The sequence below is a fragment of the Haemorhous mexicanus genome, chromosome Z, assembly GCF_027477595.1.
Source record: "Haemorhous mexicanus isolate bHaeMex1 chromosome Z, bHaeMex1.pri, whole genome shotgun sequence".
In the NCBI taxonomy this organism is placed as follows: Eukaryota; Metazoa; Chordata; class Aves; order Passeriformes; family Fringillidae; genus Haemorhous; species Haemorhous mexicanus.
In genome coordinates this window covers 51,537,370-51,553,481 of record NC_082381.1, presented here as the reverse complement: position 1 = coordinate 51,553,481, position 16,112 = coordinate 51,537,370, and the positions used below count along the sequence as shown (strand labels likewise).

The 16,112-nt window shown below is 40.1% G+C and overlaps 2 protein-coding genes across 3 annotated transcripts in view; both read right to left on the bottom strand.

Annotated features, from left to right (window-relative positions):
* Nucleotides 1-1,995: 1,995 nt before the first annotated feature.
* On the bottom strand, nt 1,996-9,030 carry ISCA1 (iron-sulfur cluster assembly 1). The gene is made up of 4 exons (XM_059873706.1): nt 8,892-9,030; nt 6,711-6,764; nt 4,921-5,026; nt 1,996-4,456 (listed from the first exon to the last, which is right to left on the bottom strand). Exons 1-4 carry the CDS (start codon nt 8,970-8,972, stop codon nt 4,308-4,310), a joined length of 390 nt encoding a protein of 129 aa, XP_059729689.1. The 5' UTR covers nt 8,973-9,030; the 3' UTR covers nt 1,996-4,307.
* A 3,478-nt stretch (nt 9,031-12,508) lies between these two features.
* Nucleotides 12,509-16,112, bottom strand: part of TUT7 (terminal uridylyl transferase 7) — a 35,240-nt gene continuing 31,636 nt past the window's right edge. For both annotated transcript variants that reach the window (XM_059873179.1, XM_059873178.1), the window contains exons 27-29: nt 15,462-15,538; nt 15,229-15,292; nt 12,509-13,538 (exon numbers count right to left, since the gene is read on the bottom strand). In XM_059873179.1, coding sequence (XP_059729162.1) covers nt 13,471-13,538; nt 15,229-15,292; nt 15,462-15,538 — 209 coding nt within the window. In that variant the 3' untranslated portion in view covers nt 12,509-13,470. The remainder of the gene's footprint in view (nt 13,539-15,228; nt 15,293-15,461; nt 15,539-16,112) is intronic.

Here is a 16,112-nt window from a genome sequence, read left to right as displayed (position 1 = left end):
CCTCTGCTTTTCTTTCCATCTTGGAAATGGTTTGGCAATTTGGATTTCTGTGATCATTTGCCAGGTGTCAGGAACAGATATAAAGGACAGAACAGAATGCAAGAAAGACAAACAGCAGAGCTGAGCAAGCTGATGCTTGCCACCTGTATCAGCAGAAGTACTCTGGTATTTGGGAAATCAAGTAGGAATCTTGGAACACAGACATAAGAAAAGAGGCGATTTGCCTCTTGAAATGTGTGGCCTGGAAACTTGCTGCCACCCAGTGTCAGTAGGTATCTGTTTCCATGAACTAGATCTTGGAATTCCACCCTGTCCCTAGACAGACAGGGACTGGGACCCCTGGGGTCTCATGTGAGGATCTTGGGGTGCACAGCTGCTGGCTAAGGCACGGACAGAATGAGGCACAGCCCACTGAAAGGGAGCATAAAAAGTGAGATTAAAACCCTGCTAAAATTGAGTGGTTAACCTTCCCTTGCTGTACCTCTCTTTAAGAAAAATGCCAGACATTGCATACATATTTTGCTATTCAAATGTTGTTCAAGCCCAAATGCATGTGGAATTGCACTAAGTACATATATTTTCCTCACCATGTTGAAGCAGGATATCTCTTAGGTGTTAAAAGTGGCAGTAACATGCACAGCAGTCCGAACTGTGGAGATTACTCTGGCAGATTACTTCACAGACAAAAAGCTGTATGGGTCATGAGAAAAAGTAATTTCAAAGTGTGCTTTTATTTTAAAATTTAAGCACTCTTTTGAGGGTTATTTTGGGTTGAAGACTGAGGTGCACACTCTGACACATCAGAAAAGTACGGAATTCTTCCGTAAGAAACTGCAAAATTTTAGCATCATAAAAAATTTGGGTCATGAACAGCCAGGCAGTCAGTGTTAAGCACAATAGTGGTATAGGTGGAGATTTTTTCCACCAGTGAAGGTACTGATTTAAAGAAACAGGGCTAATAATAATTACAATTATTAAAAAACCCCCCCAAAACAACAAAAAAATCCTCAACAAAACCAATAGAAGCAACATACAGCATATAGTAATTCAGTTAAAAAAAAGGAAGAAGTTTCTTTTGCATGAAAAAGTCAGTCCCTGCTTTATTTTGTAGCTCCTATTAATTTTGTTCCATCACCTCTTGTCCAGCTGACTTGCATATTGAGCTACTCAGTTTTTCCTAAACAAATTCTTCCTGAGCCATCCAAAAAGAGCTATAAAACTTGATTGAACAGGGATACCAACCTGGTTGAACAAGCAAATGGTTTTTCACAAGTTCTGTAAGAACTCCCAACAGAAAGACTTTCCAGACTCCTGACTGTATAAAGGATTTCCTCTCTCTGGAATCATGAATATGCAATTGTATCAATGACCTCTCACATTTTTCCAGAATTCATTACTTCACCTTCTATTGTTCAGAATCTTCACCTAACAGCAAAAGGAACCTTTAGATGTGCAAAGACTGAATCTAAGAGAAAACCACAAATGTGTTGCGGACATAGCATGCTACAGCATATGATTGCCATGATACAGCACTGAAGTGGAACAGTGAAGAATACCCTTTGACTCTCATCTTGGAAACGCCTAGCCAGTTTTAAAAACATTTTATGCCAACAGTTACTTTAATCAAAATCATTATCCTGCATTGAAACATACCATAATGATTTTTGGTATGTGAAAGCCTTCAAGATATATTCATCTTCTCTGCTAGAATTTTCACCCTGAGAATAGTGTGTAATGAATTTTAATAGAAGGCTATGCATTAACAGCACACTCTCCCTGATACATAAATATCTTGTGTACATAGTTAAACAATTTTTTTGCCATATGTTTCTATGCTATTTCAAAGCTGTTCATCACTGGAAATGTTTAATAATTTGGGGAAATACTAAATCAGGTAACAATAGCATTGTATCTACTTTGTAACCCCAGCACACAAACCTGTTCTTTCCTCCAGTGCTTTTTTATTACTTTAAAAAATCATTCAAGATAGTAATATTTCATGGTTAGCAACAGGCTATATTTATTATAATTGAGGACTCTACATACATTGTTGCACAAAATTATAATGGACCAATCAACAAAACCATATAGTTTGTATGCAACTGTAAATAGCACTTTAGCAGAAGTTTAACACATTGTGCATTAGTTGTCTTAGTAAGGTGACAACTTCAGATGATTACTTCACAGCAGTACAAAAGTGCAAACTTTCATTCAAGATATACACAAACACAAAAAGGATTACTAGACATGCCACAGGTCTAAATAAACCTCAAACCAATGCTCTCCACCCCAAAACAAGTTAAATGAGTAAGTACCAGCACTCTTAGCAACCACCAGTCTTACCACTTTCAAAGTCTTATCTCTAGCAAGAAGCAGAGAAATGAAATCTGAAGAAATGCCCTTAGCTTGGAGTTTTAGATGTAATGCAACTATGTCACATGAACTCCATTTTTTGTTTGGCAAGAGTGAAGGAGTTACTACAGAAGCACTTCACCAGTGTATTACCACTAATTCCTGAATCACTATATTAAATAACTGTGTGCAACAGTTGACTGTTGAAGGAAATAGTGTCTTTACATCAAAAGGTGATATACAACCAAAATTCAAGTATTTACTATTAGACTGTAAGTAATTCTGATCTTCTGTTCCGGTGCACTACATAAAGCAGATGAAGTGTAATTTTTTATTTTTTCATTTTCATTCTTCTCTTTACCCTGGGAAAAGGTGCAGAGGGAAGAACCAAAATGTAGGTGCAATCCTACATCTACAGCAGTTGGTAACAGGTATGTGGGATACAACTGTCCACATCAAGATAACCTCTGGATTTTCAACATGCAGCCTTAAGGCTCTCAGATCATTCCCATCTCAACACCTACAAGACTCCTGCTGTCCCCCTACTTTTTATTTGCACCATTTCCACCAACTGTTCAAATCTGTTGCTCAAGCAGACATGTTACATTCTATTCTGCACAAGTGAGCACCTGAGCTGCACAATGTCATCTCTGGACAATGAGGAGATAAAAGGGTGGAACAGTTTCTCTCTCATACCAGGTTTTGGGAAGGTCTCGAGAGACATTTACACTTCTGTAACAGCACCAGTGAAGAACTGCTACTGACTGTATAAGCTTGAAAGACACTTGTTTACAAAACCAAAATTCTGATTAAGTAAATTTCAAAGAAAAAATGGCCTCATAGTATTTTAATTATTGCCTAGATTAATTTAAAAGTAGTATGAAATACTAAGGGTTTTTTCTTATTAAAAATTATTTTTCTCCTGTTATCAAGTTAAATCCAAGACAGGAGTTAAACACAGGGGACCACAAACTTTGGTGAAAAAATTCTACTACTTAAGAGTTATGAAAAAGAGTTTGAACTCTAACAAAATTAGTAGCATACATGATTACAGAAAAAAACCAAGTAACGAGAAATCTGAGATTTGTCACTCAATAAATTTTCATAAATTTTGGTGCAAACACAGCACATTCTCTGAACATGGGGAATAAGAATGTGGAAGCCGTTTTACCACCTTTGCAAATTAACTGAGGCGATAAAAAACTGAAATGTGAAAAACAAGGCCTGTGTATCACTTTTTAGCCCTCCAATACCCAGATACTTCATGCTTTGAAAATGACCAAGAACAGCAGGGACTCTTTCTTTGCCTTCAACAAAGAAAGAAAAATAATTAAAATTTGGCTAGCCCTCTTCCAAACATTTCTACAACAGGCGCTACAACAGCCTATCACTATATTAATACATGAACATTTTTATTTCCCTGAATTTAAGGGAAAATAAACCACCAGAAAATGCACTTGTAAAAACATGAAAGCATTGGAAAGTACAAAGTAAGCAAGGACTGTGTGCTTGTATTTATAGATCTTTATAAATACTTACACAGAAATGGTTATGATTTTTTGTTAATTGTTTTGTTTTCCCCAAATCAAAGTAGAACACAATGTATTCTTTCAAATGGGTTTTGAATGGGGAAGTATGAGTAGGATTGACAAAGAAAATGACAGAGGAAAAGAACAGTGGAATTTTATTTCATTGGCAAGTGGAAGTACAGAGATATATTACTGTAGCACTTACTGTTCTTACCTGTTAGATCCCAATTCATCAGAAACTACAGTGTAACTACATCAGGGTGGAATTTAACACACAGCTTATATTTTCAAATATGTAACTTTATTTTTCTTAATAGTATCCCCACTTTACGCAGCCTACAAACCTGAAGAAAATGCATTTGCTTCTGAAAGTCGTAATAGTAAGTGTTGTGGGCTGCTCAAAGTCAAAGAAGTAATCCTGAGATTTCAGATGTTAAAGCTTTCTCCACAGCCACATGTTCCTTTGATGTTTGGATTATTGAAGACAAATTCACTGGACAGTTTGTCTTCTACATAGTCCATTTCAGTTCCTAGAAGTGTCAGCTGTGCCTTCTTTTCAATAAACACTCTAACCCCTTGAAAAGAACAGAAAACCAGAAATAACTTACAGCAAAACCATCACTCACTTTGAAATTCTCTTTTGACCAGTAATAAAAAAAGAGGAAGCTAAGTGTAAAGACTACCAGTACAACTTTGTTTCCCTGGCCTAATGTGGGGCACTTCAATCACTGTTTTCTTTCTACCATTAGAAGTCTGGCAGAAGTCTGGAACTGTTACTTATGTGTGCACATGAATGTCTTTTTTTTTGACAGGGGACAAAAAAATGATGCTGAGGGAATAAGGTGTAGAACTTGGCAACAAATCTCAGCTTGAGTACACAATTCCCACGGATAGCAGACGGTAACCCATTTCATACCCTTCCTAAAGTCAATAAATCTAACAAGACACAAAACTTTGACAACATAGATTTCTTCTCTCAAAATGACGAGGTTTTATACCCCTCCCAACAGAAGCTTGTGCCATTGCACCAGAAACTCACCATCTTGAACTACTTCTTCATCAGAGTCTCCTTTCGATTTTGTGTATTCTAATGTGTAAGAAAGTCCATTGCATCCCCTTGTACGAACACCTACTTTCACACCTACCTAAAGAAAAAGAAAGAACAAAAAACATCACCACATGCACAACTTCCTTTTTAAAACTTATTCAGAACATCAAGTTAAAAAGTATGCAGAACAATGAAGTGCTGCCATTTATTTTTCTCCACTGCCTAAATGCAAAAGTGAATTACTGCAACAGATAAGAGGTAATGTTTTTTTTTTTTTTTTTTAGTTTTATAAATTTGACTGCCAAGGTAAAAAACCCATCTGACCCTTGCTGGAGTGGATCATGCCCTACAGTATGTTAAATTTTTGAAGTAATAAACCATGGGCACTCCTATAGGAACCAGGTCTCAAAAAGACAGTCAAATTTCAAAGGCAGGAATTTTGTGACTTCAAATTACAGTTTACTCAGATGCTAATTCAGGTAGTATGACAGTAACATAATCATGAAGCTGTGAGGCCAAAGTAAGGGCAGTTACTAGATTATCACAGAACTCTTGTAATGACACCATCAGAAAACTTACTTTAAACCAAAGTTCTGGAAAACATGCTTTGATTTTTCATTACCTCTATTGCCAAGAAGCAAACCCCTCCCTAAATCAAGTGAATGTATATGTGTACTGGCTTAACTGGCCTTAAAAGGCAACTTAGTCACTGTTTGTAACATTCACAGCATTCAACAAGTCTGACAAGAAGAGCATCCATGTAAGGAGAAAATCAAGAAGTTTTAACAAAGTAGAAAACTATTTGTGCGTAAGAATCTTAAAGAAATATCTATATTACCTTCTATGCAACAGTGCTTCACAACTGAAGAGCCAAATTTTATTATCTATGTCCATATGTTGTGACAAAAATGTATCAAAATGTAACACTTCTCATCAAATGGGCTCTCAAGACAAACTGCATCTGATCCCTTCAAATGAAATACCTTTCTCTACAGGAACTGCGACAAATAATGGGTTGGAAAATGCAAACACCATTTAAAGCCAGGAAACGACTGACCATATAAAGTGTAGGCCCAGGGCTTCCTTAGGGTGGTTTAAAATATTAGAAAAATAAGTCTAGTTAGTTGCAGATATGCAGGAAACAAAACAAACAATGGTCTTGGTTAATAAAAGCAATATTCTTCTTGGAACAATACTTACTGTAAAAAAAAAAGCTAATGTTTGTTTTTACAATGATTATAAAAGAAGCCTCTGTGTCTTTCCCTCAAGAACAAAAGATGACAAACTCATCATTTGATGAAACACTGGTTACTTAAAAAAAACACATTGTCTGGCAAGTTTCCTAAGAATTAGATATTCTCCAATGCATATAACTTTATTACTGCATTCTTTACAATGAGAATTCCTACAAGAACTTAAATAATAACAGCTGAAGAGTTCTCTCCCCATCAGAAATCATTATTACGCCATACTAAAGGGTTTCATTAAAATGTAGCTCAAAAATATCTGAAGCTTAAAGTTTTTCCAACTTTATTAATCTCAACAGTAACTGTACAGTGAATTGTCATTACAGTCAGTTGTTTCCTGCATTTCATTTTATAACAAAACAAAGCTGGATATACAAATAAGCTTATGCATTTTCCACCAAAAAAGTATGTCAACATCTCTAACAAACACCTTAGTGTTCAGTTCAAACTTCTAAGTTAGCCAGAAATGCTTCACAATCATGAGCTGTGCTAATACGTTAGCATACCCTACAGACTGACCCTATCTACACTTACATGGTCAGGTTTATCTTTCAGAAGCTCTTTTATCTTCTGGACAGCAGAAGGGGTCTGAAAGACAAAAGAACACATATAAATTTGACTTTTTTTGTTTATTTGTATATTTGGAATGAATGCTTGCATGTATTAAAGCTGATGCCTGTAAGATACACACTGCTGTAAAACAGATGTCTCGTCAGCCTAATTGACACAGAGCACACCACCTCTTCTCTCCTCATCTGCACTGCCAACAAACAGATACCTCAAAAATTCAATCCTTAATCCTTAACACTGGGGGTTTTGGCTGTTAGAATATCAGAATGGCTTGGGTTGGAAGAGAACCTTAAAGATAACCTAGTTCCAACACCCCTGCCATAGTAGGGACAGTAGGCCAGGTTGGTCAAGGCCTTGGACATAGGCCAGGTAGGTTCAAGCTCAAATTTGGCTTGAACACACCCAGAACTTCCCTGGGCAACCCATTCCATTGTCACACCTCCCTCACAGTAACTAATTTCTTCCTAATACCTGATTTAAATCTCCCCCTTGTCTTATCACTAAAGTTCCTGATGAAAAGTCCCTCTCCAGCTTCCCTGCAGGCCTCCTGCAGATACTGGAAGTTTGCCTTGAGGTCTCCAGACAACCTTTTCTTCAAGCTGGACAGACCCAATGTTCTCAACCTGTCTTCACAAAGGAGTCCTCTTAGCAACTTTCTGGCCTCCTGTTGACTTGCTCCATTCCTTCCTGTGCTGGGACCCCAGAGCTGGATGCAGGGTTCCAGGCGGGCTCTGACCAGAGCAGAGCAGAGGGGCAGAATCTCCTCCCTGGCCCTGCTGCCCACACTGCTTTGGGTACAGCCCAGGACATGTTTGGCTTTCTGGACTACAAGTGCTCATTGCTGGGTCACATCCAGCCTCTCATCAACCATCACACCCAAGTCCTTCTTGATACGGCTGCTGTCAATCCATTCTCCACCTAATCTGTTGGTGTGCCTGGGACTGCTCCAACCCAGGTGTTTATGAAGTTTCAACCCAGGTGAACTTTATGAAGTTTGTATCAGTCCACCTCTCAAGCCTGTCAAGATCCATATTATTTACTTGCAACTTTTTCCTCCAAAATCACTACCATAATTCAATGAAGTAGCTCTTTTTTGTAAAAATTTTGTCACATACCCATTACAGACAAAAATCAGTTAGATATAGAGGGCTTATAGCTTACTTCTCTCTCCCCATTAACCTTAAGGGAACCCGTGACTTAACAGCAGATAAAATTCACCATTCATACAGCTCTAGTTGATGCAGATATCCAAGAACAAAATGCAAACGTCAAAATTTCCATTACATTCCCACAAGTTTCTAAGACACTGAGAAAAGCATTAGTAATGTTAAATTCTTACCATGAGCTGAATTAAACACACAAAGCAAGCTTCAAGTAGACTTGAAGTAGAAAATCCTTTCTAATTACCACTACCACTCTTGTTAGAGACCCACTACTGAGCAGGAATTACCTGCTCTGACAAACGACTGAGCTCTGTGCACTCGATCTGCCTCTGTTCCTGCGGGGAACTGACTGTACTTCTCTGCAGTGGTCTCAGAATCAGAGGTTGGAAAAGACCTCTGAGATCACCGAGTCCACCCTACGACCAAACACCATGTTTTGAAGTTTGGCCTCTCCAGCACGGCCGCTAGTACAGAATGTACGCACTCTATTACCAACAACGGGATGTAAAGCCAACTTGGAAAGAACCTACTCGTCAGCCTCGGTAGGTAACGTATTACCCTCTTCCAAAAAAATTTAACCAAATACTTGTTTTTGGGGTGTCAATGCGACAGGGCCTCGCGCCCGCAGGGGCCGCCCCGGTGCAGCCCCGGAACTCTGCGGTTCCGCCGACGGAGTGGCGGAGCGCGGGGCCTCCTCTCAGCGGGACTGGCGCGGAGCCGCGGCCTCCCAACTCGGCAGGGGGAAGAAGAGCCCCCTGCAGCCCGCCCGCCGCAGCCGCCCCGCTGGGGCTACCGACGCCAGCCCGGGGCTGCCCGGGGCTGCCCGTGGCCGAGCGGGCACAGCTCGGCGCGGCGGCCCGTCCCCGTCCTTGTGCCCGCCCCGCTGTCGCCAAGGGCCGCCTCACTGCCCGTGGCGCAGCTCCCGCACTCGCGAGGTGCCGCGGTCCCCGCGTCCCGCCCGCTGCCCGCCCGCGGCACTGACCAGCGTGAGGGCGGCGCGGGTCGCCTGGATCCTGCGCTTGCTGACGGCGCGCACCGTGGCGCGCACCACGGACGAGGCCATGGCCCGGCGCCCTCGGCCACGGGCAGCGCCGCCCGCACGCTGTGACGCCACCGCGCACGGGCCGCGGGCGGGACGGGCGGCGGCGGCGGCTCCACCCCCCGGAGCGGCGCCCGCTCCCGCTCCGGCTGCGGCTGCGGCTCCGGCTGCAGGAGGGCGGGGCACCGCAGGCAGCGGGGCTGCGCGGCGCGATAAGCGGCGACGAGGGCCAGGACGCCCTGCCCTTCAGCTGCCCTGGCGGAGGCCGCGGAAAAACAGCCGCCCAGGTGTCACGTGGAAAGGGAGGTTTTTCCTGAAACCCTTTAATGATTCATTAGTCTGTCAGCTCCGTTGAAGGTTCAAGTTAACAGGTTACGGAATAACAATCTTTATTAGTTTAGAGTGCTAGGGGGTTGTAATGGAGCTTAAAGATCATCTAGTCCCAACCCTTTTGCCGTGGGCAGGGACACCTCCCACTAGACTAGGTTGGTCAAGGCCTTGTCCAGAACTTCCCATCCAGTTCCTCACTTGCCTCACAGTAACAATTTCTTCTAATACATCATTTAAATCTCCCCCTTGTCTTATCACTACAGGTCCTGACAAAGAGTCCCCTGCAGATACAGGAAGGTTGCCATAAAGTCTCCAATTAACTTTCTCTTCAAGTGACAGCCCCAGCCTCCTGAGCCTGTCTTCATAAGGGAGGTGGCTGCAGTCCTTTTATCAGCTTACTGCAGAGGCCACACACTTGAACAGTTCTGAAGCTGGGGCCCCAGAGCTGGATGCAGCATTGCAACTGGTGTCTCACAAGAGGCAAGGAGGAGGGACAGAATCCCCTCCCTGGTCCTGCTGCTTTGGACGCAGCATAGAATTCTGACATGTTATGGTTCAAGGATTGCTGGTGACCGTACCTGACAGCAAAAACATAATCAGAGCAATATATTTATTCAAAGCAATGTACTACAAAACTCTAATCCCTAACAAAAGTCCGCTCAGACAATAATTTACCATTCACAGAGCACTGTTCTTACCTCATAGTTGTCCCCACAGAGACAAGGACAGGTTGAGCCTGTCAGCTGATTCCAGAAGTTACAATGGAGTCTTTCCTAACTTCTCACCCTTCTGAATTCACTTTTGTACTATTTTCTTATGTTTAGATGGAGCTTGAATGGCTGTAGTCATAGAGCTTACCCACTCCCAAAGTACAACCATTCCCCACAGGGTATCTCAGAATGTATAGTGCATCAGCTTAAGGAGAATGATTCCACCACAATTGCTGATTCATCAAACAGGACATCTTCCTTTATCTCCCTTGGTTTTCAGCTGCTGTGTGGCTTATCAGCCAGAGAGGACCACTAAGTTCAAGCCTCTGCAAGAGCCTGGCTAGAGTGTTCTCTACTGCACCCACTTTTAGCATGTACAGAGAGTAGGAAGTCAGGTATGCTGGCCACATTCCATCCAGGGAGTAGCAATCCTATTTTCCTCTACTTTTTCCGTACCATTATCTTTTTACCCCCAGACATTTTCCCACACCAGAGAACAACGGAGGCCCATGAGTGCATAGTTTCCCACCTACAAAATACAGGCACAGAATGTGAATATTTATTGTCATACTGACAAGCATTTTAAAATAATGCATATGGCTATTCAAAAGGAAGCTTTGTCTCAGAAGGCAAAACCCATCTGTAGAGCAATTCAGTTTGGACAAATATATGAGCAAAGTGCAGAAGACCTGGAACCAGTGACTGCTATGATCCATCACAGACAACACATTGCGTCTGCCCTCCTGCTGAGCAGGATCCTGCCCCTTTCCTCTGGGTTCATGCTGGTCTGGGGCCAAGTGAGAGAATGGCCTTGCAGGGGTCAGGGCCCAGCTGCCCTTCTTGATCCCTGCCTGGTGCAGAGGCATTGCGGGAGGAGACTGTGAAAGCTGCTGGATGAACTGAGCTGCCATTCCCCAACTCTTGGTGGCTGCAGCAATTTGACTTTGAAGAAACCCCAACAGCCTTGGTAAAGGGAGACCCATGCCATTATTTTAAATTGAATGATGGCTATGCCAGAATGTAAACAAGTACTCATTTTTAATTTCCACATTCCAGCATCCTTAAATATGCTAGATAATACTTTAAATCCCCGTTAATGAAGTCCAAGGACAAGAAACACATTTGGGTGTCATCACCTCACTTCCCTTATTCTGGGCTTAGTAGTTCTAGTTCTGAAGAGCTTGGTAGTACGTAAGATGTTTTACATGTTTTTTACATACATAATTATGCTCTTTACTGAGGCACAGTACTACTACTTCAAATATAAAGATAGCAGGTGTAAAAGAAGTTGTATTTTCTTTAGCTACAAAGAGCGTGTCTTTTCACACGTAATTCATGGACCTTGAGCATGCATCTCAACTAAACTACTCCTCCTTAGGAGTGTGGTGGAGGGGGGTGTTAATGCACTACTGGGCTGAAAGCTGAAGTCAGTACACTTGAAGGGGGGAAGCTTGTGTACAAATGCAGCTAATACCTCCTTCATCATTTGCACTTGACCATGCAGGCACAATTTTCCTCAGGATGCTTCCAATCATCAATCCTTAGTCCCTTGCCTGCTGAATCAATCTCCACATGGAAGACTGCGCCTGGGCTAGAAAAACAGCCTTCTCTCAGAAAAAGATAAATGCAAAAATCAGTTTTAAATTTTAACTATTTCAAGTGAGTAACAAGAAATATTGCTAAGTTATGAGTGTGGAAGAAAAAGTCAACAGCTTTCCATTCTAGAAAACTCCCATTCTAAGCAGCTATTTCAAGCCCTGGAAACTTTAAGTAAAATTTTAACAGACGGGGAAACAGTTTTAAATATAGCTAGGAAACAAACCTTACCAAAACAATTACATTAGGGAAAACGGATGTGTGTGACCTAGTAGTTAAACAGATAGATGACACTGACTTACCTGTTTAAGACAGTTAACTGTGTTGCAAACCTGAAAAACCTTCATATTTCTAAATTTCTCAGCACTGATAACTTACTATTCACAGCATAAAATATATTCCAGCTTTGGAAACATCAAAAGCATTTGAAATTCCTGTGAAATATGATGACAGCATTTTTTTCCCAATAAAAAAAGGCAGCATAAATAAACAACTGCCTGTTCCTCCATATCATTAAGAAGGACAGAAGGATGCACCTGGTTCAGAAGAGATTTATACACGTCATTCCAACCAGCAAATTTGGAAGTAGCTCTGAACAGAAAACTAAATAAAGCAAAAAAGTAATATGTTTGAAAATGTGTTTAGGAAAGAACACAGAAGAAATTATTTGCGGAAGCAACACATCTGGGAGTTCATAGATAGCTGGCTTCAGAGAGGTGAAAACCAAAACAAGACTAAGGATGCTTATTCCTGAAGACCCCTTTGAAATTCTATCTTTCAACTTCCATAAAAATAGGTAGGGGAAAAAAATTGAACGTGATGGTTCTAAATCTAGATAATTATAATAAATTAGCATTAATTCTACATTTATGTCAGATATATTGAAAACTACAACCTCAGAAAAAAAGAGAAACTTAAGTCTGATTTTCACTTTTTTTTTAAAATTTATTTCAGATTCATAAATTAACAGTGGTTTCAATTTTAACACATAACTAATTTTCTTCTGAACAAGGTAAGATGGTACATTACCACCTCTGGAAGGACTTCAAGTAAAACTCAAGTTTGTACTACTAATGAATGTAAATTCTCGACTGGTACAAGGATCCTCTTCATATTCTATGAAAACGGACATGTATTTTTCCCTAGTTGCCAAATATAATACCTCTATTTCTTAAAGCATTTTTGTCTGTATCCCCAAGGCCTTTAAAAAATTCTTAGCAGCAACAAAACAGGACTGACCTGTTACCTAGTCTTTCTTTCTTTTTTTCTTGAACACGAGCACAGCAGCAAATAAACTCCCATTAAATCACAGAACAGAAAACAACCCCACAAAATCTCAGTGGCACTGTTTGTCCAGAGATTGTTTAACATATGATGACTAGTGTCTATGTTTTTAGTTCTCTGGAAAAATAAAAAAGAATATAGCAGTCTACAAACATCTCAAACACTTACACAAGGATTCAGTAAACAATCAACATTAATAAATATCATTTGCTCCTTCAAAAGATTCATTTTTGAAGAAAATATAATTTATTTGGCTAGCACATAGTTTTAGTGCAGTTTAAAATGGTCAGGTGGAGAAACAAAATCCTGAAAACAATTCATTTTTAGTACCTACCCTTTTCTAAATGCATTACCTAGTAAACAAATACAAAACATCATGGCTTTCTATTAAAATGCTCAAACAATTTATTATAAAGAGCAGGGGTCTGTATTAAATCCACAGTTGCTTGTACTAGCAATCTAAAAGAAAACACCCATATTTTCATTGAACTTAAGCTGTAGGTTGTCTGTGCTGCTGTCCTGTGAATTCAGAGGCTTTAGCCAAAGAATTTCTTTAAGTGAACGACGGGCCTGTGTTGCAATTTATCAGTGCTTAATATCCCTCATGATTCTTGCTGGGTCCTCTTCTGTGAGGCTTTTCCCTGAGTCATGTATTTATTGGAAAGGCTGCCTAAATTGGGAGGAAAAAAGCATAACGCTTTAAAGGTATTATTTATTGGTTTTTAAAAAACAAAACCAAACAAAAACAAACCTACAAAAAACCCAGAAAGACATAAATCAACTGAACAATAAGACAGAAGAAAATTACTGTCAAGTCAAACTACAATGAAAGGACACACAGATCAACTTAAGAGCATTACTTGCTAAAGAACAGTAGGAAATAATTAGACACAAAATTGAGAACTAGCATTTTCTTGAACTAAACACCTAATGACAAACCACTTTGGGTTACAAAATCCCCAAATTTAGATTTGAAAAAGCCTTCCAGTGAAGACAAAAAAATCCAATGTGTCCTCCCAACAAACCCGATAATTTAATTTGAGATTCTTAATTGCAGTCAAGTCTTCACACGCTTCAGAAAACTAATTAGGTCCCCCTCCAACTGCAGAGAGATTAGTGTATTATATACCCAGGGTGCTGAAAGGTTTGCAGAGTTGTACTAGAAATTGTATTTAAAACAAAAGCAGCCATTCTTAAAATCTTCATTGTACTTGCTAATAAGTGTGTGAAATTGCTGTAAGGAAGCTACACTGTTAATCATGCATTTAAAGCAAATAATTTCTGATTCAGAAAGAATACATAAAGGCCTTTATAATAAAATCTTACTGCTACTTCTAAATGTAATTTTAACTTGTTTGCATTTTAGCAGCTCAGACCAAGGATGTGGTTTGACAATCTCTAAGTTAGTTTATCATGTATAATTCTAGACAATTACTGCAAGAAACCTTCACAGGAAAGCATTCCATGTTTTGTCCCTGAAGAATCAGAGAACCTACCCCATTTAAGCTAAAACGGGAGAGATTGATACAACTCCACCATACCCTGCTGCAAAATAAATCCACCAGAGTCAGTGATATAAAGGCACAGAATTGTTATGCCCAAGTTTTGCTTTCAACACAAAACTCAAAATTTGTACACTTCTCCAGACTAAAAAAATAGGTGGCTTCAGCCTGTTCAAGCTGCCACTGTGTTCAGCAAGTTAGCTAGAGTTTCTATAAGGACTGATGAAGAATCATACAATTACAGAACGATTTGGGTTAAAGGTCCAACCCTCCTGGGTTGGGTTTGGGTTTTAGTCCAACCCTCCTGCTGCTGTGCGCAGGGACATCTTCAACTATATCAAGTTGCTCAGAGCCCCATCCAGTCTGACCTTGGATGTTTTCAGGGCTGAAGCATCCACCATCTCTCTGGGCAATCTGTGCCTGTGTTTCACCATCCTGGTTGTAAAAAACTTTTTTCTTTATTGTAATGTAAATTGACCCTCTTTCTGGTTTTAACCATTACCCTTACTATCGCAACAATCCCTGCTAAAGAGTTTCTTCCCGCCTTTCTTAAAGGTCCCTTTTTACAACTGAAAGGCCACAATAGCCTTCCTTGAAGCCTTTTCTCTACCCTGAACAACCCCAACTCTCTCAGCCTCTCCCTAGGAGAAGTGCTCCATCCCTCTGCTCATCTTGGTGAGTCTCTTCTGGACTCACTCCCACAGTCCATGTCCTTCCTGTGCTGGGAACCCCAGAGCTGGATGCAGGACTCCAGGTGGGGTCTCACCAGAGCAGAGCAAGTAGGACAGAATCCCCTCCCCTACCCTGCTGGCCAGGCTTTTACACATAGTTTCTGAATTGAACTGAAGATATACAAACCTGACTGGGGACTCAAAAATACTTTTCCTTTTTGTTTCTTTTTTTCTTCATGCATAAGCACTCCCTATAAAAAACAGAAACATATCAATAAACCAACAAAACTGAATTATTTAATTTCACAACATAAAAGTTTTTCTTTGAAAGCTTAGGTAAAGTTTTTCTTAATTACTTTATATGGACTTTAAAACATATAAAAAGTAAAAGATGAAACCAAACTGGAACTTGGTGTTTACCTGATTTAATCTACCAGCATGTTTGACAGCAGTAGGTAAAGAAGGGGACCCACACAACACTTCTGGCTTTGAGCCATCTGGAAAAATCATAAAAAGGAGTTGCTAATTGGAAACAAGTTTCCATTTCAGTTATCATAAAACAGAAAACCACCAAAACATTTTCTATCTAGAATCAGAAAATGGAGAATGTAGGATATTGTTATTTTCCTCAATTTTATCACATGGAAAACTTGCATAATGTGGGGACATAAACTGAAGCTAGGAACCTACAATAAATTAATCTTTGTATCCTCCTCCAGAATCAACGTGAGACAGGGAACTTAGAATTAATGAAGGTAAGGTGGTAAGTGAAGTGTCTGTTGTCTCACGAAATGCAGCAATGCAAAGAGTGAAGTCTGAACTCTTTGATCCATTTGTTTGTAGTACTTGATTCAACTAGAGAGAACACTTGAGGCACTAAGCAAGCAATAAAAGACAAAGCCCAACCTACAGCAATTCTTTCAAATTGAAACATATTAATTCCCAAAATACAGATAATAGATAAAAACACCTCTTGCAGAACATACTATTTTAGTATATATACTGTATAGCCTAAGTATAGTTCTCATGTGATGAATGCTAAATATGATTGACTATGAAACAGTCAGATAT